This window comes from Petaurus breviceps, unplaced genomic scaffold, assembly GCF_028583685.1.
Source record: "Petaurus breviceps papuanus isolate PSGF00001 unplaced genomic scaffold, PetGlider_PUasm1.0 287, whole genome shotgun sequence".
NCBI classification, from domain to species: Eukaryota; Metazoa; Chordata; class Mammalia; order Diprotodontia; family Petauridae; genus Petaurus; species Petaurus breviceps.
The window spans coordinates 1,135,489-1,159,397 of record NW_027186029.1 but is presented as its reverse complement, the minus strand read 5'-3'; the positions used below and the strand labels follow the sequence as shown (position 1 = coordinate 1,159,397).

Here is a 23,909-nt window from a genome sequence, read left to right as displayed (position 1 = left end):
GTGTGTGTGTGACTGAGTCTGTGAGCGTGTACGTGTGTGACAGTGTATGAGTATGTGCATGTGTGTGTGACTGAGTCTGTGAGCATGTATGTGTGACTGAGTGTGCATGTGTGTGTGTGACTGAGTCTGTGAGTATGTGTGTGACAGTGTCTCTGTGAGTGTATGTGACTGAGTCTGAGTGTGTGTGTGACAGTGTATGAGTGTGTGTGCATGAATGTGAGTGTGTGTATACACACATGTGCAGCGGCTGGGTCTTTTTCAGCCACACCTCCATCATCAGCCCCCAGCCATGTGCCATTTTTCTGAAAGCTCTAACTGGTCTCAGGGAGTTTTTGTCCCCTTTGAGTGGTGGCCTTGGAGGCCTGTCCTGGTTGCAGGAGACCCTTCACTCAGGCTGCTGGCGGTCACCAGGTTATCTCCTTGTGGCCCCGGGAGGACAGGGAGGGAGAGTTGTGCGTCAGAAGGAGCTGGAGGAGGAAATAGATGGAAGGGAATGAGGAATTCTGACGTGGACAGATTCTTCAGTCACACTACCAAAACCAGTGCCTACATTTTACACGATTTTTAGTGTTCCGTAGACAAATCTGGACACGTGCGGCCACTTCAGGGGATCCCTTGTCCCGCCTAGTTGGGATGGAAGGAGCATATTATAGGAGACAGTGTCTTGCATGGATCCACCGGGCTGGAGATGCCACGGAGCCCGGGGAATATTCGGAAGCCCCAAGAAAGGAGTCATTGGTGAGGCCTGTGGCCACGGATTCACAAGGTCTGGGCAGCCATGGAAGCCGATGACCTCGAGGGCATCACTGAGAGTGGGGTCAGGGCTCTGGTGGGTAAGCCAAAGGGGGGGATGGGCTGCTTAATAGATTGTGTCCCTGCAGGTGGGGCTGCCAGGGGCACCACCTGAGTTCAAACCTGGCCTCAGACACTCACCAGCAGTGTGATCCTGGGCAGGTCACTTCACCCCATTTGCCTCAGTTTCCTCATCTGTAAATGAGCTGGAGAAGGAAATGGTAAAGCACCCCAGTGTCTCTGCCAAGAAAGCCCCAAATGGGGTCATAGAGAGTCGGACATGAGTGAGACGACTGAACAGCAAATGTGGGAGGCAGCATGGGGCGAAGGTCAACGCAGGAACCTGCCCCCAGGAACAGCTGCAGTCCGCCAGCCCTTCTGGGCCCACGGGCATGTGCTGCATGACCATGTGCTGGGGTTGCTGCTGCTTGGTTGGAGGGGCGTGGGGGCCCCATCTCAGGACGCTTCCTCTGCCTCTCGAGTCCGAGTTGGGACGTCTTTTCATATGACCGTGGGTAGCCCGGGCCTCTCCATTTCCTTATGGCTCCTATTACAAATTTGTCATTTCTGTAGCTCAGCGCCGTGCCAGGCACCGTTCAGGGCCTCACAAAGAGACTCATCTCCCTTCACAGCAGCCCTCTTGCCCCCACTTTACAGATGAGAAGACTGCAGCAAACGTGGGTTAAATGGCTGGCAGCGTCTGAGGCCAGCTCTGAGCTCAGGTCCTCCCGACTCACCCCATCTTAGCGCCATTGCTGGTGCCCACACACCTTTCATTTCACACGATCAGAACCGCCTGGTCTGTCTTCCTTCCTCCTCTTCCCTGTCCCTGGTTTGGTCGTGAACGTTCCAGGCCCGTGTGTGACAGGTCATTTTCCTGTGTGCTTCTTGTCCGTGACGTGATGTTCTATGTTTTGGTTGCGTGTCCCCTTGGAGCACGTGTTGGCTTCTGGGGTGAAGTGCTGCTCAGATCTCTGTTCTTCCTGAGCTGTCCCGCTTTCCCAGGAGCCAGTGCTTGTCCCATAGAGGGCCGTTCTATTCATCCGGTCCGGAGCTTTTGTGTGCGGGGTGCCCGGTTCCACTGACCCACCTCTAACCTGGAGCAGGCCTCATGGCCTCCCGCCTCAGCTGGAGTGGGGTGGAGGGGTCTGCTGCCTGCAGTGGCCCCTCCAGTGGGTGCATCCCCCATTCCCGTCAGTAGCGCAGGTCTGCCTTGCCAGCTTCTGCAAGGCCAATGCTGAAAGCCTCTGTGTGGTGTCTGACCCTTCACCCACAGGTGACACCACTCAATCTCCAGTTTTCTCCTTCTGTCCCCCATGCCTAGGGCACTCTTCCACATCATCACTGCCTCGGGCCTCCCTGGCCAAGGACATTAAGAGTTCTTTACAAAGGGCTTCCCTGGGACCTCAAGAGCTCCTGGCCCAGAGTCTAAAAGCTATCTCTTCCATGCCCAAGGGGCCTGCAGTGGGGCCCCGTCAGTCCATGTGGGTTCAAAGTTAACCCTGGCTGCCTGCTCATGCCCTGGGCGTCCTCAGGGCTTCATTTGTCCTGCCCTCTTTCCTGCTTCCCTAGTTCTATGCTGGCAACAGTTGGCCATTGTGCAGAGAATGGTTTCAGTCAAATAATGTGATCAGAAGCTAGATTGCAAAAGGTCGAGTAGTGACTGAGAAGACAGCAGGTGAGGCCACAGTGCAGTCAGCACAGACAAAGACTGCTCACCAAGGGAGGAGCCACATGGGACAGCAGTGTGAGGGGACGGGTGTTTTTCCAAGGCCTTGGGAGATGTGGACACGTTTAAGGCTGTGGGAAGGAGCCAGTGGCCAGGGAGAGGCTGAAGGTGGGAGTGACCAAAGGCTGCCTCGCTTGGCCCCTGCTGGGCCACAGCGCCCTTGGAAAGACCCTACCTGATTCATCTGGGTGTTCCCAAACATCTCTGGTATGTCCGTCATGCTGCAGGCTGGAGGACAGGCCATCAGTGGGCCAGATGAAGAATGGTCGTTGGTGGTTGGGTGTGGCCTTGGAAGAGGGTTTCCATCACACTGCCCCAGGGATTGGTGCTGTGTATGGTTTATGACCGTGCCTGGATGCAGGGGCAAGGAACCTGAGATCTGCAGATGATCCAAGAGAGGTTGCAGCTTGAAGACCAGAAGCTGCCTTGACAGGTTAGAGCATTAGAAGGTGAAATGAGAAAGGGAGAAATGTCAAGTCTTTTACATTCCCCTGTGGGAGTCAGACTGGCACTGGCCTGGAGAAGCCCTGGGGATGCTCCAAAAGCTACCTGGACCCTGCCTTGGAGGCGCATCTTCCTGGAACATCAGCTGTGGCCTGAGCACGGCTTTAGGTCACCCAGAATGTCTGCAGAGCACCCTGAGAAGGACAGCAGCAGAGCCAAGAGTGGGCCCCTCCCAGCTTGTGGAGCAGCTTGATGGCTGTCTTCCAGGTTTGGAGGCCTGTCTGCTTTGGCGCCTTTCTCCCAGGAGTCCAGATTCAGCCAAGGAAGTCTGGCTCCTGGATGACCCCTGAGGCCAGAGGAGCCAGCTGCTTCTTCCTCCCCGCCCCTCACTCCTTTCTGAGTCTTCCCTCGAACCTGTTCCTGGAGACTGCTCTCTGCCCTTGCACTCGAATTCCATTTCTGTGTTGAATGAGGAGCCCTCGGATTCCCCAGCTTCCCCATCCCCTGACCTGCACCACCCTTCTCCTCTGCCCATCTCATCAGCCACCATTCCATCACTCTGTGCGCCTCTGCTGCTGGTCGCTTAGCCTGGGCTCCGTGAGCAGTTTTAACAAACCATTTCCGTAATATTTCGGTATTATTGTTTTCTTTGTGATCCTGGGTATTTTGTCTTAGGCATCTACAAACATGGTTTTGAGAAGGGCCGCATCCCAGACTGCCTGCCTGCAGGGCCTGGGACCCCACAGGGTCACGAGCCCCTGGTCTGGCTCCTCTCCTCCATCTGTCTCTGTGGCCCTCTTGACCCCATTCTCCATGCTCACCATGCCTTCCAGTCAGAACTCTACTTCCCCAGGATCTGCCTTACTTTCCTCCCAAAAAGTCTTGATCCCACTGCCCTCAGCCCCTGGTGCAGGCAACGCTCCCCACTCTCCAAGTCTCAGCCCTGGCTTCCCCCAGCGTCTTCCCTCTGCTCTTGCTGTGGTGCTGCTAGAGAACGCCAGACTGCCCTGAGCTCTCCTTCTAAGGGCTCTTTCCTCCCCGGGTTTTCAGAATGAATGAATGAGCTCCCTCAAGGAGCTTATATTCTAGTGGGGGAGCAACAGCATCTGTAGAGAAAGGACCAGTGTTTTGTTTTAGAAAGGAGAATGCTTGGATCTTCCTGGGGTGGGAGCCCGATGTCCCTGGCCTGAGTCTCTGAAAGTCTCTGTGGGCCTCACCCATCGCAGCCTGGCAGCTGGCACGCCCAGCAGTGTCCAGGAGGGTCCTGGGTGGCTCAGGAAGGGTCAGGTCTGTGATGTAGAAAAGGGGACCTGGAGCCGTTGACAAGGGCACTGTTCCAGGGCCGACTGACCCCTCTACCTTGACCTGTACTGACTGAGGGGAGGCCGGATCAGGATGAATGTGTCAGTTAAAAGCCTTTGGCTGCAGGGCGTGCCCTTAAGGCACGCATCCATTCTTCTGGGCCTGTCTGTTTGTCCCCCCTCCTCTTAGGGAAGAGGCCCCGTGTCTTTCCTCCATGGTGGAATTGGACTCTCTCTGGGATTTCCCACTGGAGCTCACTTGCCCGCTCACACCGCAGGCGTTAGACGGCGCCAGTCCCTTCTCTGAGCCCTGAAGTTCACTCCCCATGCCATGGGCATACCTTGTCTTTGTCTCCATCACCACTGGATTCCAGTCCCATCACCAACCTCATTTGCTCTTCCTCAGTGAGAATAGGAGACGCCCCAGAATTCCTCTGGTTTTTCTTCTATATTCTGAAAGATGACGTGACCAAGGGAATCAAGAAATTATGAACTTCCGTGCTTAAAAATGTTTGTTTTTGTTTTTTGGCAGAAAGCGGTGGGGTGGAGCAGTATAAAAAGCGCTGGGCCTAGAGTCAGGAAGACCCGAGTTCAGATCTGGCCGGAGATGTGGTTCGCTCTGGGACCTTGACAAGGCCCTTAACGCTGCTTGCCTTGGTCTCTTTGGCTGTAAAATGGGGGTAATGGTAGGATCTACCTCACAAGGGAGTTGTGGGGATCAGTCCAACCTAGTGAACATCCACTAAATGCTTACTGTGTGCTGAGCACGGAGGATACTTTTAATAAGACAGCTCCTGCCCTCGAGGAGTTTGTACTCTAAAAGGGAGACAATACACAAAAAGAGGCAGGAATGTGTGTGTGGGGAGATGCCAGGGAGGGCCTGGCTCGGGGGCGACTTGTTCTGGAGTTTTAGGCAGTGTGTCTGAGAGTCTGGTTTCTGTCCTCTTAGGGAAAGCATTGAGAAGAGCCTGGACCCTCCAGCCCCATGGCCCGGGGACAAGGGGTCAGTCAAGGCGCAGTCAGCAGCTTGGGGATGAGATTAGAGGTGAGGAGGGGTCATGGAGACCGAGGGCAAGCAGAGCCACCCATCTTGACCAGCACACGCCTCTGTGCCAGCCTTCGAGTCTATACCCTCTTTCTGCCCAGGTGGTCTGGCACATACCTAGTGACTGCCAAGATACAACCCAGAGGCCCCACCTTCTGGAGATCCATGGAGACACCATCTTTAAAAAAAAAAATACTTTTACTGGGATTTTTTGTTCTCACACCCCTCTGTTTCCACTGCATCCTTCCCTCCCAGGGACCATTCCTTAGGATAAAGCATTCTGGAAAGCAGATGGAATTAAACTGAATGACTGAAATGCCCATACCTTTTGGCGGCAGGGTGGCCTAGTGGCTAGAGTGCTGGGCCTGCCCCCTGGTTCAACATCAGAAGTGGGTAGACTTGATCAGAAGATGTAAAGTGAAGGAAGGAGCCCCCCACTCGTCCTTTCTCTCTCCATTAGAACAGAAGCGCCTAAGAACGTGGTGTATGTTCCCAGAGCTCAAGGAGGCTCTTGTTACACAGGAAGGGCTTAAATAAATGCTTTTTGGTCAGTTAGCCATTCATTGTCATGTTGCAAACATTCTGTTCTTGTGTTCTGGTGGCGCTTTCCATTTCTGTTGTAATCATTGTGTGGGCCGCCCAACAACAAGACATTGTGTATGTTGTCGACCTGACTTGTGTGCCTTCATAACATGCAATGCTTGCCTTGCCTCTCCCCCACCTGTATGTGACCCGTCTCTCTTGCCGAAGGTATCCCTGTCCCTGTCTGTAGCTCATGCATTCAGGGCTTCATTGCACAGCCTCAGACCTCTGTGATGTACATGAGGGGACACATCCTGTGTTGTCACATGCTGGCTAGCTTTCTTAGCTGCCTTCCAGGTGTCCCCAAACACTGAAGGGAGGGTCGATGGTCTACAGCTTGTGAATCCCCCCTTCCTGTTCTGCAGATCAGTATGGGTCCTGCCGTAGGTCCAGGGACAGCAGCCCTGCTCACTGTCTTCTGCTGGTCACTCAGGGAGACCCACTGGACTGTGCATCCTTTGGGCTTCTTTACTTTAGGGTGTTAGAGACCCGATGCCCTCCTTTCCAGGCGCCCTCCTCTCCAGGCTGGCCTCCTCTCCAGGCTTCCCTCCTGGCTGAAGACTCTCTCCATACTCCCTCTCCTGCCTCCCCTCCCCCCCCTCCTCCCCCTCTTTTCCCCCCCCCCCCCTTGAAATGTCAGCTCTTTTCAATGACATTTCTATTCCCACTGCTTACCATGGTGCCTGACACAAAATGGTGCTTAATAAATGTTGATTGACTGGCTCAATGCCGAGAGCAGATGGAAGGAAGCTCAGCTCAGAAAAGAGACAAGTGGGGCCTGAAATGCAGGGAGGGAAAGAGATAGCTAAGCCCCTTGTTACTGCTGAGATGGTTCTAGGCCTGAGCTTTACCTTTATAAGGAACATCACAAGAACACATGACCTGGGGCCATGTCACTTTAGACACAAGGATCCTGTCAACTTTCCCTTGAAGTGATGGCCACCCAGCTTCTCTCATACATTTCTGGATTCCCGTGGGGAAGAGACCGGTGGGATGGAAGTGGCTCTTGCCAAGCTTGGGCCCCCTGACCATTTGGCAGCTCCTTGGGCTCCCATTCCTCATTTGAGCAATGAGGGCACTGGCCAGATCAGGAATTTTCAAGGCTTTTTTTTGGAGGGGGTATCCTGGACCCCTTGGCAGGTTAGTGAAGCCCATGAACCTATCCTCAGAATAGTTTTCACATAAACTGAAGGAAATGCTAGGTCCCAATTGGACCTTAGTGAAAATAAAGATGTCGTATTCTTCCTTAACTCTGCAGACCCTCCTGGGTTAAGAATCCCTGGACTGGATGGCCTCTCAGATCATGAACAGGACTGATTGTTGGAATATAAATCCTTCAATTAAGCCAAAAGGGTAGTTTCTGCTGTAGTTTCCACTCTTTCATCCTCCCTCTGCATTTCATAAAAGCACAAAATAAATGCACTCCTTTGTGGAGAGGGTCAATGCACTCCAATGAGAAGTACGCGGAGCTTATAGTCCAAAGTCCAGTTCTCCTGACTCAGCTTTGGCATTGGCATTGGCACTGTGACCTTTGACAGATCAGCAAACCCTTCTAAACCTCACTTTCCTCATTTGGCAAAGGATTAGGAGTTCTAAAGTTTTGGGTGAATTCCAAAAGACTATGCAAAAATGTAGTATCAGGGGAGCAGGGTTATGGACATATTTTATTTCTTTCAGACTTGGAGGTGGTGTCTAAAATCAAGGAGCCAACTTCAAAGACTGCCATTTTAGTGAAGGAATCATCCTTAGAAACACTGACAAAGGACCTTTCCTCTATCTTCAAGCTGGGAAAAACCTCAGAATATGATGCCCAGTTAAAGAGAAAGCAGAAAAATGTGGAAAAACATTCCAGGTAAGTACTTCCCCCCCCCCCCCCCCGGGAAAACCACCATTTGAATAAAGGGCCAGAAAAGAAATAAATGTGGTAGAAGCTTCCCTGTCAGGTCAGTCCTTTTTCCCCAAGGGATTCTCTATAGGAAAGATATGCGTGATACCTAGTTAGAAGATGCACATACTCAGTTATTTTCTAGGTTAGAATAGATTGTGAAGGGCTTCAGCAGTGCTTTAGATCCTACTGATTATCACAGGATACATATTTAAGAGCAGCCTCCCCAGTGTAGTGAATGGGAAAGCTTTTTAACCCCAGTTCATTTATTACTTCCCATCACAGAATTCACACTGGAGAGAAGCCCCGTAAATGTAATGAATGTGGGAAGCCCTTTCGCCAGCGCTCACAACTTATTGAACATATGAGAATTCATACTGGAGAGAAACCTTATAAATGTAAGATATGTGGGAAGGCCTTCAGGCGGACCACAGGACTTATTCAACATCAGACAACTCATACTGGAGAGAGACCTTATGAATGTAATGAATGTGGGAAAGCTTTTACCCGAGTCACAGATCTTACTCGACATCAAAGAATTCATACCGGAGAAAAACCTTATGAATGTAAGGAATGTGGGAAGGCCTTCACCCAGATTATAGACCTTACTCGACATCAAAGAATTCACACTGGAGAAAAACCTTATGAATGTTTTGAGTGTGGAAAGGCCTACCATGGGAGCTCACAACTTACTCGACATCAGAGAATTCATACTGGAGAAAAACCTTATGAATGCAACGAATGTGGAAAAGCTTTTAGCCAGAAGTCACAACTTACTGTCCATCAGAGAATTCATACTGGAGAGAAACCTTATGAGTGTAAAGAATGTGGGAAGGCCTTCAGTCAGAGCTCACAACTTACTCTACACCAGAGAATTCATACTGGGGAAAAACCTTATGAATGCAAAGAATGTGGGAAGGCCTTCAGTCAGAGTTCACAACTTACTCTACATCAGAGTGTTCATACTGGAGTAAAACCTTATGAATGTAATGACTGTGGGAAGGCCTTCAGTTGTTTCACAATACTCACAGAACACCAGAGAATTCATACTGGAGAAAGGCCTTATAAATGTAATGAATGTGGGAAAGCTTTTAGCCAGAGCTCACAACTTACTCTACATCATAGAATTCATACAGGAGAGAAACCTTATGAGTGTAATGAATGTGGGAAAGCCTTCAGTCGCTTCACAATTCTTACTCAACATCAGAGAATTCATACAGGAGAAAAGCCTTATGAGTGTAATGAATGTGGGAAGTCCTTCAGCTGGAGTACAGGACTTAGTAGACATAAGGCAATTCATAATGGTGACAAACCTTATGAATGTAAAGAATGTGGGAAGGCCTTCCATGAGAGCTCACAGCTAATTCGACATCAAAGAATTCATACTGGAGAGAAACCATATGAATGTTTTGAATGTGGAAAAGCCTTTAGTCGGTTCACAATACTTACTCAACATCAAAGAATTCATACTGGAGAGAAACCTTATGAATGTTTTGAATGTGGAAAATCTTTTAGCCGGAGCTCCCAACTTACTCTACACCTGAGGATTCATACTGGAGAGAAACCTTATGAATGTTTAGAATGTGGCAAGGCTTTCAGCCAGAGTTCACAACTTACTCTACATCAGAGAATTCATACTGGGGAGAAACCTTATGAATGTAATGACTGTGGGAAGGCCTTTCGTGATAGTTCTCAACTTTCTCGACATCAGAGAATTCACAATGGAAGGAAACCCTATGAATGTAAAGAATGTGGGAAGGCCTTCTGTCAAAGAACAGAACTTACTGTACATCAGACAATTCACATTAGAGAGAAACCTTAGATCTTAAAAAATGTGGAAAGGCTTACCTCCAGAGAACAGGACTTATTTACCCTCAGATAATTCATGCTGGAGTATAGCCTTTGATTGGTAAAGCCTTATGGAGGAGGATTTTATCTAGAGCATAGCCTGACATCTACAAAATTCAATCTAGAGAGAAAAATTATAGATAAAGCAAATTCCTGCCTATTTTTTATTAGTAGCTGTTATAAAACCTTTTCTCTCTTGAGTTCCCAGCTCTCTTTCTCCCAATTATCACATAGAGAGTAGACTTTATTGAGAAAGTTGTGGTTATCTTTTTTTTTTTAAGCCTGGTCCTTCCTTTATTTTTGATGCTTTTTGTTTTTATATGACTGTAATTTCCTTCTTCCTTCTAGATGAAATCCTTCTTTGTGAAAAAAGAAAAACAAATAAACAAATATGGACCATATACAATAATGTATAAGCTCTTCTGAGATAGTCCATGAGCTTTCAGCTGTAAGACAGAAATTCTGTTTCATGATCTCCTCGATCTTCATTGGTTTTTTTATTTCTCAGAGCTCAACTTCCTTTTTGTGATCTTCTCATTTCCATTGTTTTCATCCTTGAGTTGCAGCATTATTTTCATCTTGCTTCTTTGACTCTGCATATGTTTGTGCAAGTCTTCGCATGTTTCTGATTGCCTCATCATTAATATGCACTGCATAGTAATATTCCATTAGCCTTATGTTAACCATAGTAAATTGGGACAATATGATCAGAACTCAGCTCTTTCACTCTTCAGTATTCTCAGAATCCCTCTTTTCTTTCTCCTTCAGAATTCTGGGCACAGAGGACTCCTTACAAATACAAATTTCCCTGCCTCCACACTTCACCCAGTCCCCTTCCAGGACCACATTCCAGCCATTATCTCTTCTTAGACTTCTTCAGTCCATCTTCTGCTGGCTTTTTCCAAGCTGCTTACAAACAAAGTCACATGTCACCTATGCTAAAAAAAAAAAAAAGCCACTCGACTCACTTAGCCCTTGTTTCTAAGTCAAGTCTTCTGTTGAACCTGCTTCCATGGAAGTCATCAGTGACCTCCTACTCCCCAAACATAGTGACCCCTTGTCAGTTCTCATTCCCGCTTTTCCCTCTGTGAATTAATCATCTCTTTCCACTGCCTTGTACTTTTACATACTCTGCTCCAACTTTGGAAACGTCCCACTTAGTTCTCCTGGGCCTTTACCTGACCCTTCTCTGTCTTCTCCCCTCTGAATTTGCTCATTTCTTGATTCCTTAAGTTGAACAGTCCCCAGAGTTCTGTCTTTGGTCCATTTTCTCTTTCCCTTGTACTCTCCCTATTGGGAATCTCATCCAGCCCTGTTAGGTTGACCAAGAAGTAAAACACAAACTTGTCAGGAAAGGCATCCACAATGCACTTTATTGGCTTCCCAGTTTTTTTTTACTTGAGGCCCATATTCCTTTTATGATATATGCATTCACTTTGTATGTTTTGTTTTCAACCTACTTCAGTTTAAAGCAAACTTTTCTTGTTTTTCTGAATTCAATTAACAGGCATCAGTTAAGCCCCTACTGTATGCGAAGCACTGTACTATACTCAATGGATACAAAATTGGTAAGTCTCTGCCCTCTAGTACCTTAGTCTATTAGAGGAAACCTTTCATACAAAACACATCCAATGTAAATACAAAGGAAGTGTTCAGGGCTTGGCAGCAGCTTTGGGAGTGGGAGATGGAGGTGGTATCAGAGTTGAACTTTGAAATTCAGCAGGGATGATGAGAGGCAGTGCGGAGCAAGGACATTTTAGGCTTAGGGTTCAGCCAGCGCAAAGGCAATGGAGCAGGATAGAGTGGCTTGTGGGAGGAGGAGCAAGGCCTCTTGGGCTGTACCCCAGAGTGAGGGAAGTGGGGTACCATACGGTAAGGCAGGAAAGATGGCAGAGAGTAGCTTGGGCACTGTGGAGTCTCTATTTGATTCTAGAGGCAATGGCAATCCACTGAAGCTTGTTCACAGGGGAATGGCATGGTCCACAGCTATTGCAGTCATTTGGAAGAGAGGTAACAAATGCCTGAACTGAGGGCGTGGCAGTGTGAGTGAAATGAAAGACACTGATTTGGAATATAGAGACAGAATTCACTCTATTTGGCTGCTAATTGGTCAGAGGATAGAGGGAGACTGAGGAGTTGAGGAAAATACTGAGGCTTTGAACTAGACCAGACAGAGTCATTAGAATGATGATGATGCCTTTGATATGAACCGGGACATTTGGAAGAGGGTAGGGTTTGGCAGAGCGACAGACAGTTCTATTTTGGAAATGTTGCATTTGGGATGCCTCTGGGAAATGTCCAAGAGCCACTTGATGATTGTGGGACTGGAACCCAGTGAAAGGACTAAGGCTAGACAAACATCTGGAAATTCTTCACATCTGTCACTTGCCACATTCATATGCCACAGTTTGTCTAGCTATTTCCCAAATGGTGGATACACACTTTATTTCTAGTCTTTGCCTTCTTTCTCAGCAGCATTTTATCTCAAGGAATATAGAAAATATTGGAACCTTAAATTCAATAGACTTCAGCAGGAAGAGACCACTCCCTAGGAGGATTGAGAATACCGCCTTAGAAAGGAGGGCCATGTTAGGTGAGCCAAGGCTCTGAAAAGCAAGTGCAGTGAGGCTATGGCCAAGATGAGGGAGTGTGGGTCTAATCCCTGAGTTTGGACTGGCCATGGGTAAGACTGCCTCAGATGCCAAGGCCGCCATGTGAAATATAATTGACAGAGCAATAGCTGGACTTACTCAAGGGGAGGAGTAAATGTGGAGTCTTTGTGCTAGTGAGAAGACGGCCAGAGATGGCTTCCTGAGTATGGCGGCCTGTAATTCTGGTGAAGGGGAGGCTGGACTCTTTTTGGCCTTGCAGGCAGACTCCCTAGAGGTGGCAGGTAGAGCAGTTCTACAGATCCCTCTGTGATCAGGGCAGCCCAAATGGAGGGAGGTGCAAGGCTTTAGTTATCTCAGGTCATCTGTTAAGTCCAATACTGTCTTCAGGGCGTGTGACTTCTCTAAATCTGTCAGCCACATCCTTCCAGACACCCTTGTTTGAATCCCCTAGCATCCTTTTTGCTCTTCCCTCTCCTTTCACACGTGCACACTCATACACACATACGTTTCCCTATCTTGTCAGTTTTGCCCCCGTGTTACTTCTCACATCTTTACAGTTTCCCACTGCCACCTCCTCAGGACAGGTCTTCATTGTCACCCGTATGGACTGGTGTGATGCTGTGTCATCAGCAAGCCCTAGCCCATTCTCTGAATTTTTCACATTCAGCATTCCTTACAGCATAATAAAATTCCATTACATTCACTTACCGAAATTTATACAGCTATTCCCTCATCAGTGAACAACCAATGAGCTTCTGGTTCCTGGATAGCACAAAAATATCACGAATTTTTTGTATGCATGGGACCTTTTCCTCTGTTCATGGCCTATTTGGGCTTAAAGGTTATATAAAGTTTAGTGACTTTCTTAGTATATTTCCAATTGTTTTCCAGAATAGTTGGAACAATTCACAGTTCCATTAATGGGTTCTTAGTGAAATTGTTTCCATGGCCACGCCAACATTTGCCAATTTGTCTTTTGACATCCTTTCAAATCTGACACATGTGAGTTGAAACCCTAGAGTTCACAGGAGGTCTTCAGACAAAAGCAGGGTTGCCACTAGCCAGATATGTTGTAGGAGTATTTGTGTTCAGATATGGGTTAGGATAAATGGACTTAGAGGTCCCTCTCAACACCAAGTCTATAAAAGTGCTTTGTAAGTCTCAGTACACTTGCTACATAGAAGTTTACTACTATTAATAGAGGTAAAGTTTTATTTCTGAGTTTTAACTTGCATTTCTTTGATTATCAGATAATGTAAAATTTGCTTCAGGTGCTTCTAGACCTTAGACAGCTGTTCTGGAGAAATGGGTTTAACACTTCTAAAATATTCCTTTAATTTCCTTATATAATATCCCTATCACATTTTTAGGAGACTCAGACAGAGGAAGAAGGTGCCCTGAGCATTCTCTAAAGATCCCTTGAATCCACAACTCAGGCAGGAGTGTGGGGCACGATTTTGTGGCGAAGGCACGCATGACTGGGGTATTCTAGGAGCCTCCAGCTGACAGGCACACTAAGCCATCCTTGGGTGTGAGGACCTGCAACATGCAAATACTGGACCCATTCAGCGGACAGTCCTTCACTGGTGCGAGAGACAAGCAGAAGGTGCCCAAATTCTCTATGCCTCCAGGGAGAGAAGCGTGGGAGATGCTGCTATGTAGTTGTCATCAGATTCTGTCCAGCCTAGACTTCTCATGCTGGGCCCACCCTGGATCTCAAAACCTCTATCCTTTCTCTCCTTCAGCCCATACAAACCACCCCTCCACCATCCTGGACAGAGATGCTGCCTGTAGGCAATGAAGAGGCAATATAGAGGCAATGAAGCCTCTGTTCCCTTCCTCCTCTCCCAAGGTAACCTACGTGGTACTTCATAGCTCGGGAGTCCACCATCCCCCATGTCACTTGCCTGACAAGTAATCCATCCTCTGAGACTTCACCCAAAACTTCCTAATGAGTTACCGTGTGCCTAGCAATTCAAAGGAATGAGCATTTATAACCACCTACTATGTGTCAGACATAGAGAGAAAGGTAAAAATCCCCCATCTCGAGTTCATGGTCTAATGGTTACTATGCACAAAATTAGCAACAGAGGGAAGGTGCTAGAATTAAGAGGGATTGTAGAAGGCTCCCTGTGGACACTGGCATTTTAACTGGGATTGAAAGGCAACTAGGATGTGGAGTTAAGGCAAGAGAACATTCCAGGAATGGAGGACAGCCAGGGAAAATGTCTGGAGTTAGGAAGTGGGTGTTGTGGGTGAGGATAGACAAACCTGGATCATGGAGTACACTGAAGATACAGAGACAAAAATGAAACAATCCCTGCACTGTCAGACTTGGCTTCTAAGAACATGTAATGCCATGTACAAGCAGCTTTCCAGAAGAATGCTACTGTGAACAGTTTTTAAGGTTCTGATTACATAGTATAGTGAACACTTGATTCCATAACAAATCAAAGCAAAACGTTCACAGTAAATCAAAGTACAGCATTCATAATATTGCAACTTATCACAGAAAATCAAAATATAGGGGCGTCCAGGTGGCTCAGTGAGTAAGAGTACCGGCTCCGGTGTTGGGATGACCTGGAGATCAAATCCCGGCTCAGATACTTAGCTGATACTTAGATACTTAGTATATAGATAACCAAGGGCCCAGGAAGGAACATCAATGTAAAAGTGACATTTGATTTGTCTTGGTAACAATCAGTGCATACACTTTGTACAACAAATAATAATGGATTTCAGGGTTTGGGGGTGCATATGATCAATCTTCATCATTTTTGTTTGAATTTTTCTTGATGACTACTGTTTAGAATTTTCAAAGACCCCTTTGTATTAAAATTTTATAATACTTAATTCAAAAAATTTTTATCTGATAAAATTTAAAACTTTAAAAATGGATATCTTTTATTTTTATATTACATTCATTCAAATATATACCTGTCTCTTCCATACTTAGCTTAAAAGAGAGAAGAAAATAATTCAGTAACACCATTCCGCTTCTGAATGGCGTCTGACATTGTGGGCAACACTGCATAGTCATGGCTCCCTCTGCCTTAGAGAGGGAGGAATATTTTTGAAAATTGATTATTACAAGAACAGCATCCCTGTTCGTTTTACTGTTCTTTTCACTGCACTGTCAGATCATACCATCTTCCTTGTTCTGCTTACTCTGACTTCATTCCTAAAAATGTCTTCCAAATGTTTCTGTGAATTCTTCATACCTGCCATTTCTTACAGTGTGGTAATATTCATTACATTCATATGCTACACTTAAGCTATCTCTCCACCAATGGTCGGCTACAGGGATCCCTAAAGTATTTTGTTCCCCATTCCTTGCTCCTATAAGGAAATGCTACAATGAATACTTTGACTGAATCTTTCTGTCTTCAGTCTCCTTGGCACACATGCCTAGTAGTGCAAACTTGGCATTAGACAGTGTGCAAATTTGAGTCACCTTTTAAAAGTATAATTCCTGTACAGGTACAGCCATCAGCCAACCGGGCCCCCATATCCCTTTTATTCAGCACAGCCAGAACCAACATTTTTATCACAAGTGACTTGACCCAGGGCAATGTCCTGCCTCCCCAGGTCTCCCAGATAATAAAGTTAAACTGCTATCCAAAAAAAAAAAAAAAAAAAGGAATTCAATGAAATATAATGACAACAATGAAACAACATACCAAAATTTGTGGGATACAAACAAAGCAATGCTTATGGAGAAATTTCCATCTCCAAATGTGTACACTGATAAAAGAGAAAAAGAGCAGATCAATGAATTGGGCATGTAACTGAAGAAAAATAAAAATAAAAAATATCCAGTTAAAGACAAAAATGGAAATCCTGAAAATTAAAGAAGAGATTAATAAACCTAAATGTTAAAAAAAGTCATTGAGGAAATAAATAAAAGTGGGAGCTGGTTTTATGGTGGGGAAACAATAAAATAAAATAGACAACCCCCTGGTTAATTTTTTTTTAAGAAAGAAAAAACCAAATTACCAGTATCAAAAATGAAAATGGTAATTTACTAATAATGAAGATGAAATGAGAACAATTATTGCGAACTATTTAGACCAATTATATGCCAATAAAACTGACAATTGAAGTGCCATGGATGAGTAGTTAGACTGTGCTACTTCCACTTGGCCACAATCCAGGGAAGCTCCTATCCCAAATTCCATAGATCTCTCCAAGCTGCCCCAGGCTGGAAAGATCACTCATTGTGACTCTCTATTGTTTATTCCACTCGGAATTTGTTTGATGCACTTTTAAAAATTGTTGGGGGGGGGGCGGCGGCCAGGTGGCTCAGCGAGTAACAGCACCGGCTCCAGTGTCGGGATAACCTGGGATCAAATCCGGGCTCCGACACTCAGCACCCACCCAGAAACACCTGGCTGTGTGACCTTGAGCAAGTCACTTAACCCCGATTGCTTAGGGGCGGCCAGGTGGCTCAGCGAGTGGGAGCACCGGCTCCAGTGTCGGGATCACCGGCGGATCGAATCCGGGCTCCGACACTCAGCACCACACCCAGAAACACCTGGCCATGTAACCTTGAGCAAACAGCCTCGATTGCTTAAAAAAAAATTGTTTAGGGGGGGCATATAGGGAAAGTTGGACAAAAATGATCTCTTTAGGGGTGGCTGGGTGGCGCAGTGAAGAGAGCACCAGTCCTGGAGTCAGGAGGGCCTGAGTTCAAATCCAGCCTCAGACACTTAATATTCACTAGCTGTGTGACCTTGGGCAAGTCACTTAACCCCAATTGCCCTGCCCCCCCCCAAGAAAGATCTCTTCTGGGAGACATCTTGGCTCCGCCCCTCTTATGTACCGTGTTTCCCCAATAATAAGACCTATCCCGAAAATAAGCCCTCCCCTTACTGTGTAAGATTCCTCTAAAATAAGCCCTCCCCCAAAAATAAGCCCTATTGAGATTGCTACTGTAGTGAAGGTGATCCCCTGCACTACACGCTACATTACGGTACCCTCTGTATGCACCGTTCCCCCCGCCCCCATGAAACGCACGCTGTGCTCCGAGCTGCATCCAATCAGAGCTGCAGCAGTGAGCGCGTCATCCTGTTCTTCCCCAGTGATTTGCTTGCTGGTGCCATTGAGAGCAGTGCCGTGGAGGAGAGCTGAGGCAGGACAACATAAAAACCCAGTATGTAAGCGGGAGTGAGGGGGCATGATGGAGGATAAAAAGGGCATGATGGAGGAAAAAAGAAGAACTCAGGGGGCATGATGGAGTGAAAAGAAGGACTGATGGTCATAATTTTATTATTCTGTCTGTTTTGACCCCCAGACATGAGTACAAAAAGGAAGAGCTACGCTATACTGTTGAGTATAAGAAAGCAATTGTAGAGGAGTCACATGGCAAGAATCTTGCAGTTTTCTGTAAAGAAAAACTTTTGGATCTTCGAATGGTCAGAAAATGGAGAGCAGATTATAATAACCTCAATCAACAGGTGGATGAGGGAAAAGGGAAAAAGCGCAGGTCTGGATCAGGTCGGCAGCCCTTATATCCTGACTTGGAGATCCTCATTGGTGAATGGATTGCTGACAGGAGAGCAAAGGCCTTGGTTGTGCGCAGGGCTGATATTCAAGCATTTGCCCTTTTAATGGCACCAGAGTTTGAAATGGTCTCAGAAGGATTCAAAGCATCACAACACTGGTTGGACGGTTTCCTTCAACGGTATGAACTGTCCCTAAGAAGATCAACAACACTGTTTAAGCTGGAAGATGCTGAAGTTATTAAACGTGCACTTGCATTCAAGTCCTTTATTGATAGGATCGACATTTCCAAGTACCAAACCTGCAATATGATTGCTATGGATGAAACTGCAGTGTTTATGGGACAACGATCTCAAACAACAATTCATCACAGGGGTGCAACGTCAATCTACATTCTCACCACTGGCTATGAAAATGCACGGGTCACCTGTGTTTTGGCAATTCGTTTGGATGGAAAAAAAGCCACACCTCTAATCATCAGTAAGGGCAAGAAAGATAAGATTGAACCTGTATCTGGCATTTACGTTCTTGAAATCGAAAAAGCCTGGTGTACACAAGCCGTTATAAGAAAGTGGGTTGATTTAATGCTGCCACTTGTTATGCGAGGTAACCAAAGAGGTCTGATAGTCTGGGATTCAGCCAGCACTCACCGCGCTAAAGAAATGAAGAACTTCCTTGCAGAGAGAAGACTAGATCAAGTAATGATTCCTGCAGGAATGACTGCCTATCTCCAGACCCTTGATATTGCAATAAACAAGCCATTCAAGGACCATTTGCGCATGGAAGTCAATGACTACATTGAAAATAGAATGGAAGGAAATCAGCGTGGAAACTTTGTGAAGCCCTGTCTGCAAGAAGTCGTGACTTGGGTGAAGAAGTCACGCTCAGCTCACTTCCCTCCCCCTCTGCTGGTCCAGCTCTTGGGAGGATTCTCAGGGAAGAGGTTCCGTGACGTCAGTGTGACGTCCCTAGTTCAGCCAGGCCCGCCCCCCCCTGCGCAGATGCCACCTCCCTTCCGTGACGTTACTTCCGCTTGTCTCCCCGCCCAACATTAGCGGAAGTGGGCTGGGCCCCTCCAGGCCACGCCTTCCTCCAAAGGCCCAGGGGCCCAAACCACCTTAGGCCTGGCCGTGCCTCCTTCCCCAAGGTGAGTCTGGGAAGAGGAGACGGCCCCAAGGGCCCGGAGCTCCCAGCCGCCCCCGGGTCTCTCTTTCCAGGCACGCCCTGCACCGCTGCTCACTCCTGGCTAGGACGCTGTGGGGAGGTGGGTCTGGGAAGATCCAGTCAGGGCCCAGGAGAAAAAAAAAGGCTGAGCATGCGCACTAAGCCTAGTGCTGCCGAGGAAGAGGCGGAGCCTGGGAACGACTGGGGGGCCGCTAGACTACGTTTCCCAGAAGACCTTGGCCGCCAGTGGAAGGACCTCTGCCCCCACTGCTACTCCTCTGGCCAGGGTGAGTGGGAACCGGAGGCGGGCTTCTGGCTGGGCGCCACCCGCCCTATCGACGGTGTGAGCGCCCCCTAGGCACCAGGGCCGGCGGGTGGGAACTGCTTTGAAGAGGAGAGGCTGGTGCATGCGCAGTGCTCCTCTGCGTCCATTGGCCAGGCTGGAGCCAATCAGCTCGCTGCGGCTGCACCCGCCCTCTTCCTCTTGATAGGCGGGGAGCCTCCTGGTCTTGTGGTGGGCGGGGGCGCCCCTGCCCTCAGGGAGTTTTCCTTCTACTTGGAGAATGGGAACCCTTTGGTGGCCGGCCTGGGAGGGCTGGAGTGGGTCCCGGGTAGGGTGCACAGCCTGGGGAAAGGCCTGGAGGCTAGAGGTGCTGGGTCTTAGTGGGAAGCAGTTGGGCCACCCGGACCCTGCCGAGGGCCACAGAGCCGCAGGGTGAAAACGAATGCCAGGCCTTTAATGCAGGCCCGAGGTGTCTCCTGCAGCGGGGACTCCGGGGCCCAGCGGGGGAAGGAGGGGCGCCTGCGGGGGTGGTAGGGTCCAGAGCCACGTGGGGCTGCCCCTCCCTCCCTGGGCCCGGCTCCTCCTCCCTGGGCCCTCCCCCGCTGTCCCCTCCCCCCGCCTGACCCCGCCCCTCTCCCCCGCTGGGCCCCTGACCCCGCCCCTCTCCCCTTGGGCCCCTCCCCCGCCTGACCCCGCTCCTCTCCCCCGCTGGGCCCCTCCCCCCGCCTGACCCTGCCCCTCTCCCCCTTGGGCCCTCCCCATCTTCGCTGGGCCCCTCCTCCCCGCCCTCCCCTTTCCTCCCCTGCGCCTCAGGGAGGGGAGGGAGGGGCTACCCAGGCCCGAAGCCTCCGAGAACACCAGAATGGGGGCCTGGGGACACGGGGGGCGGGGAGGAGCCCTGCCTGCCCATCTCACTCTCCTGGGAAGCAGGCGCTGCGCTTCTCCTTGGGTTACACTTGAGGAAACTGAGGCAGGCGGGGCCAAGCGCCCCTGGGGGTCACAGCTGGTGGTGACCTAGACTCGCCGAGAGAGGTGGATGAGGAGAAGTGGGGGCAGGGAGGACGGCAGAGTCGTTCGGGCCACCCTCTGAGCCCCCTTGTTCTGCCCAGGGGCAGCGCCGCCTGCCTCAGTTTCCTCAGCTGTCAAGCGGAGAGCGGCCTCCCAGAGTGGGGAAGGTCAGACGCAGCGGGGGGCGGGCTGCTGCCCCCGGCCCGCTCCCTGCCGCCCCTTCTCCCAGCCGCTCGTTCCGGCCCTTCCCCGGAGGTGCCCGGCCTGTCCAGCCTGGGCTGTGCCGGTTCTGGTGCTGGAGGTCTCTGCTTCCCTGAGGGCAGGCCGGGTGCCCACGGGGCTGGCTGCCGAGCCCCACTCTGGCAGAGCCCCGGGAGTGTCTGTGTGCCCATGACCAGCAGGGGTCCGGCGCTTCCCTGCGGCCCCTCAGGTCGCTGCGGGAGGGCAGCCCATCCTGGCTGATCTGGTTCAGCTGCTTGTCCAGTTGCAGCCCAGCCCACAGCGGAACATCCTGCCCTGGCTCCGCACCGGCCTCCCTGGCCCCTGCCGGTGTTTGTGCCGGGCCTTTGGGGCGGTCCGGTGGAGGGCAGGCCCCTCTCCTCCTGCCTCAGCCTTCGCTGTCAGTCACAGGCCTTTGCTTGGTCCCCCACTAGGGGCTCTTCTCTTCATTCCTTCTTGGGCTGTATGCCCAAGCTGCGTGACTGCGCCCAGCTTTTATAGAACAAATCCTCTTGTTAAGGGGACTTGTTCTGGGAAGTTCCGGTTAGTCAGAGAGCCGCACTTGAGGACCTAAAGGGCCACGTGTGGCCTTGAGGCCGCAGGGGGGCCCCCCCCAATCTTCTGACTGGGGACAGCCGGGCCCCTTTGCCTTCCTGCTTTTTTCATTATTTCCCTTGAGAGCCTTAATCTTTGTTTCTTCCACATACATTTGTTGTTATACTTTTCTAGCTCTACAAAATAATCGCTTGGTAATAAATGGGTAAATCTTAACTGAATAAATACATCAGTTTAGGTGGCAGTGTCGTGTTTCTCCAAATGAATAATACCCTTATTTTCAGTGTTTCTGTAAAGCTACCACTTAACACCTTGTTATTGGCATTGAAGAAGCGCTGGTAGCCTAGCAGCGTTGGGTGCATAGTGAGTACCCAAGCTCTTAGACACTGGCCCATTTGTTCCCAGTGGCATGATTTTATGACAGTCCTTGGTGTGGACGTGCACCTCCGTGTGAGCCTGACACTGAGTTCAGACTCTGTTTTCCCATGTGTAAAACAGGAATCAGGAATCCTTGTAGCAGCTGCCTCATGGAGCTTTATCATCCTTAGCTCCTAAGGTCTGGCTTCTGGGTCGGGGGGGTCTCATGACTGTCAGCAGGGGTAGGTCATTGCTCCAGACGTGCCCCACACTATTCTCTTGGCCTCTGTGGCGGCAGTGACTGGCCAGCACAGGAGGGAGGGGCCATTCATGGGCTCCCAGTGCTGCATGATCTAGGAGAGCCTTGGCCACACTTGATGTTCTGGAGGAGCACTGGCTCAGAATGCCTTTGAATTGTGGCCATCCGCCCTACCGCCCGACTGGGGAGCTGAGGCCCCCAGACTGGTGCCCTTGGCAGGGAACGCCCGGCCCTCCAGGGCCTGCCTTTCCTAGCTGGTCCATTCTCCCCACCCCTGCACTCTCTGCTGCTGGAAAGGGCAGGTCAGTCAGCCTGCCGGGGCTCTCTCCACTCACAGGCCCTGTTTCTTCCTAAACCAGAAAACCCCTCCCGGGTCGTTGCTTCCCTGTCCATGCGATTTCCCCCGTTTAGAATGGAAGCTTCCTGAAGGCAGGGACTGTCATGTTTTTTTTCTTTGTATCCCCAGCGTGTATTAGTACAGTGCTTGGCAAATTGTAAGCTCTTAATTCATACTTTTTCATTCGTTTCCTGAGAGCCCCACACCCTGTACTCCCTGCCATCTTCCCCTCTCTTCCCAGGGCTGCAGATGGGAAGATTCCTGGGTCAATAGAGATGTTTTGGGTATTTTAGGAACCAGTCACATTCCCAGATGTGGCTGTGGAATTCACTCAGGAGGAGTGGCGAAGCTTGAATCGATCTCAGAGAGAGTTGTACAAGGATGTCATGCAGGAGAACTATCGGAATGTGATCTACCTGGGTAAGGTGGCCCCAGAACCTGCCTCTGTGCTTCCCCTCTCTTAATGAGGGCTAGTGGTAGGAATCTGGAGCTGTGAATAATTATTGTTTGACATGCAGAAATCCGAGAAGCTTCATCTTCACGTGAAACAAAAAGAGATGGCCATTTTAACTGTCTTTCTCAGTCCCACTGGAAATGGGGGCTTGATGTGTCTGAGAATGCGTAGGGCCAGGACACGCCCTTTACATCCCAGGGCTAATCTCATACATCAAAGGTTCCTCGTCTTAGCATTTCTAAGTCCAGCTCCATTGTTCCTTTGTGTTTATTTCCTAGCAAGACAACATAGAGCATCTTTTGGATGTCCAGATCATCTTCTGATCTTCCTGGCAGGCCTCCTTTCCCTCCACAGAGAGATGGGGCTATGATTGAATTCTTTTCTTACATTTTTGGGAGTGCTTTTTAAAAAATGCTCTCATCTTTTTCTGAAATATAATCCCCTGGACCCCAACCCCTTGAACTCACACGGGTGACCAATTTCATCAAAGCCAGCAACATAGCAACCAGGTCTGCTGGATAAACCACACCTCCACCTTTCTGCCTAGAGGAGGAAGGACTTTGCCTTCTTTTGAGAACAGAATTCTGATGTGGCTTCTGTTCCCAGCATTTTTCCATCTTCAGTGAACAGGATTTGTAGTCTCCAATCTAGATGTGCTTGACCAGTTGGAGCAAGGGGAAGTAGCTTGGACGCCAGAGGGAGGCCGCCCAAAAAACACCTCTCCAGGTGAGTTCATGGAGACAAGGCAACACTATGAGGCCCTTGGGGGAGGCATTGGCAGAATGTGAGACAGAGATGTCTCCTCATGGCACCCCCAGGCCCATGGGCAAGCGCTAAGGCTGCCTTCCAAGAGCCTTGTCTTTGATTCAACATGGACACTGGTAGCGGCTGTCACCGCCCATGTCCCTAGATGGATTCCTCAGTCAAGAACATAGGGTTTACTTTTCTGCTCTCCCTCCATGTCACTTATCAATAGCAACCGTCCTCATGTTCCACCTGCATCAATTTACTCTCCGTTTTTTAATGTGTCTTACCTTAAAACAGTTATAAATGCCCCTTTTGCTTCTGCACGGCTTCTGACATTTTCTGTGTATTTTGAGGACAGATGTCAATGTTGTTTTGAACAACTATCGTCCTCCTTGTCCTCCTTCCTTTGAGCTGAGTCACTTCCCTGCATTTCCCTGATATTGCTGGGCCCGTGTGGTACTTGTGAAGGTGGAGCACTGGGTCTGTCTGGCCAGTCCCATTGTGGGACTCACTTAACATTTTACGTGAAGTTGCTTGAATCCTTCTTGAGAGAGAGAGGTCTTGGTTTCTTTCCGGTAGCACTTTTTGGACATGCTTCTAGTAGTACAACCATGGCATGGTCAGTTCTGAAATACCAGGCATGTATTATCATGTTGCTTTTCAAAAAGATGGCCATTCACAGTGCTGCCATCCGCATAACTGACTAAGCCGATTCCTCTACAGCTCTACCAACAATTTTATCGTTTTTAACTGTCTTTATTCATCTCATCAGCATGTTGTAGGAAC

At 49.1% G+C, this 23,909-nt stretch overlaps 1 protein-coding gene across 2 annotated transcripts in view; it reads left to right on the top strand.

The window, feature by feature from the left end:
- LOC138167689 (zinc finger protein 420-like) overlaps positions 1 to 23,909 on the top strand; it is a 48,778-nt gene that overhangs the window by 15,585 nt on the left and 9,284 nt on the right. The window contains exons 5-7 of one of the 2 annotated variants that reach the window (XM_069096639.1): positions 569 to 766; positions 7,571 to 7,745; positions 8,064 to 10,086. In XM_069096639.1, the coding sequence (XP_068952740.1) occupies positions 569 to 766; positions 7,571 to 7,745; positions 8,064 to 9,600 (1,910 nt within the window). In that variant the 3' untranslated portion in view covers positions 9,601 to 10,086. Of the gene's footprint in view, positions 1 to 568; positions 767 to 7,570; positions 7,746 to 8,025; positions 10,087 to 12,274; positions 12,280 to 23,909 lie in introns of those variants that run through there. The other variant, XM_069096640.1, reaches the window with a different exon arrangement.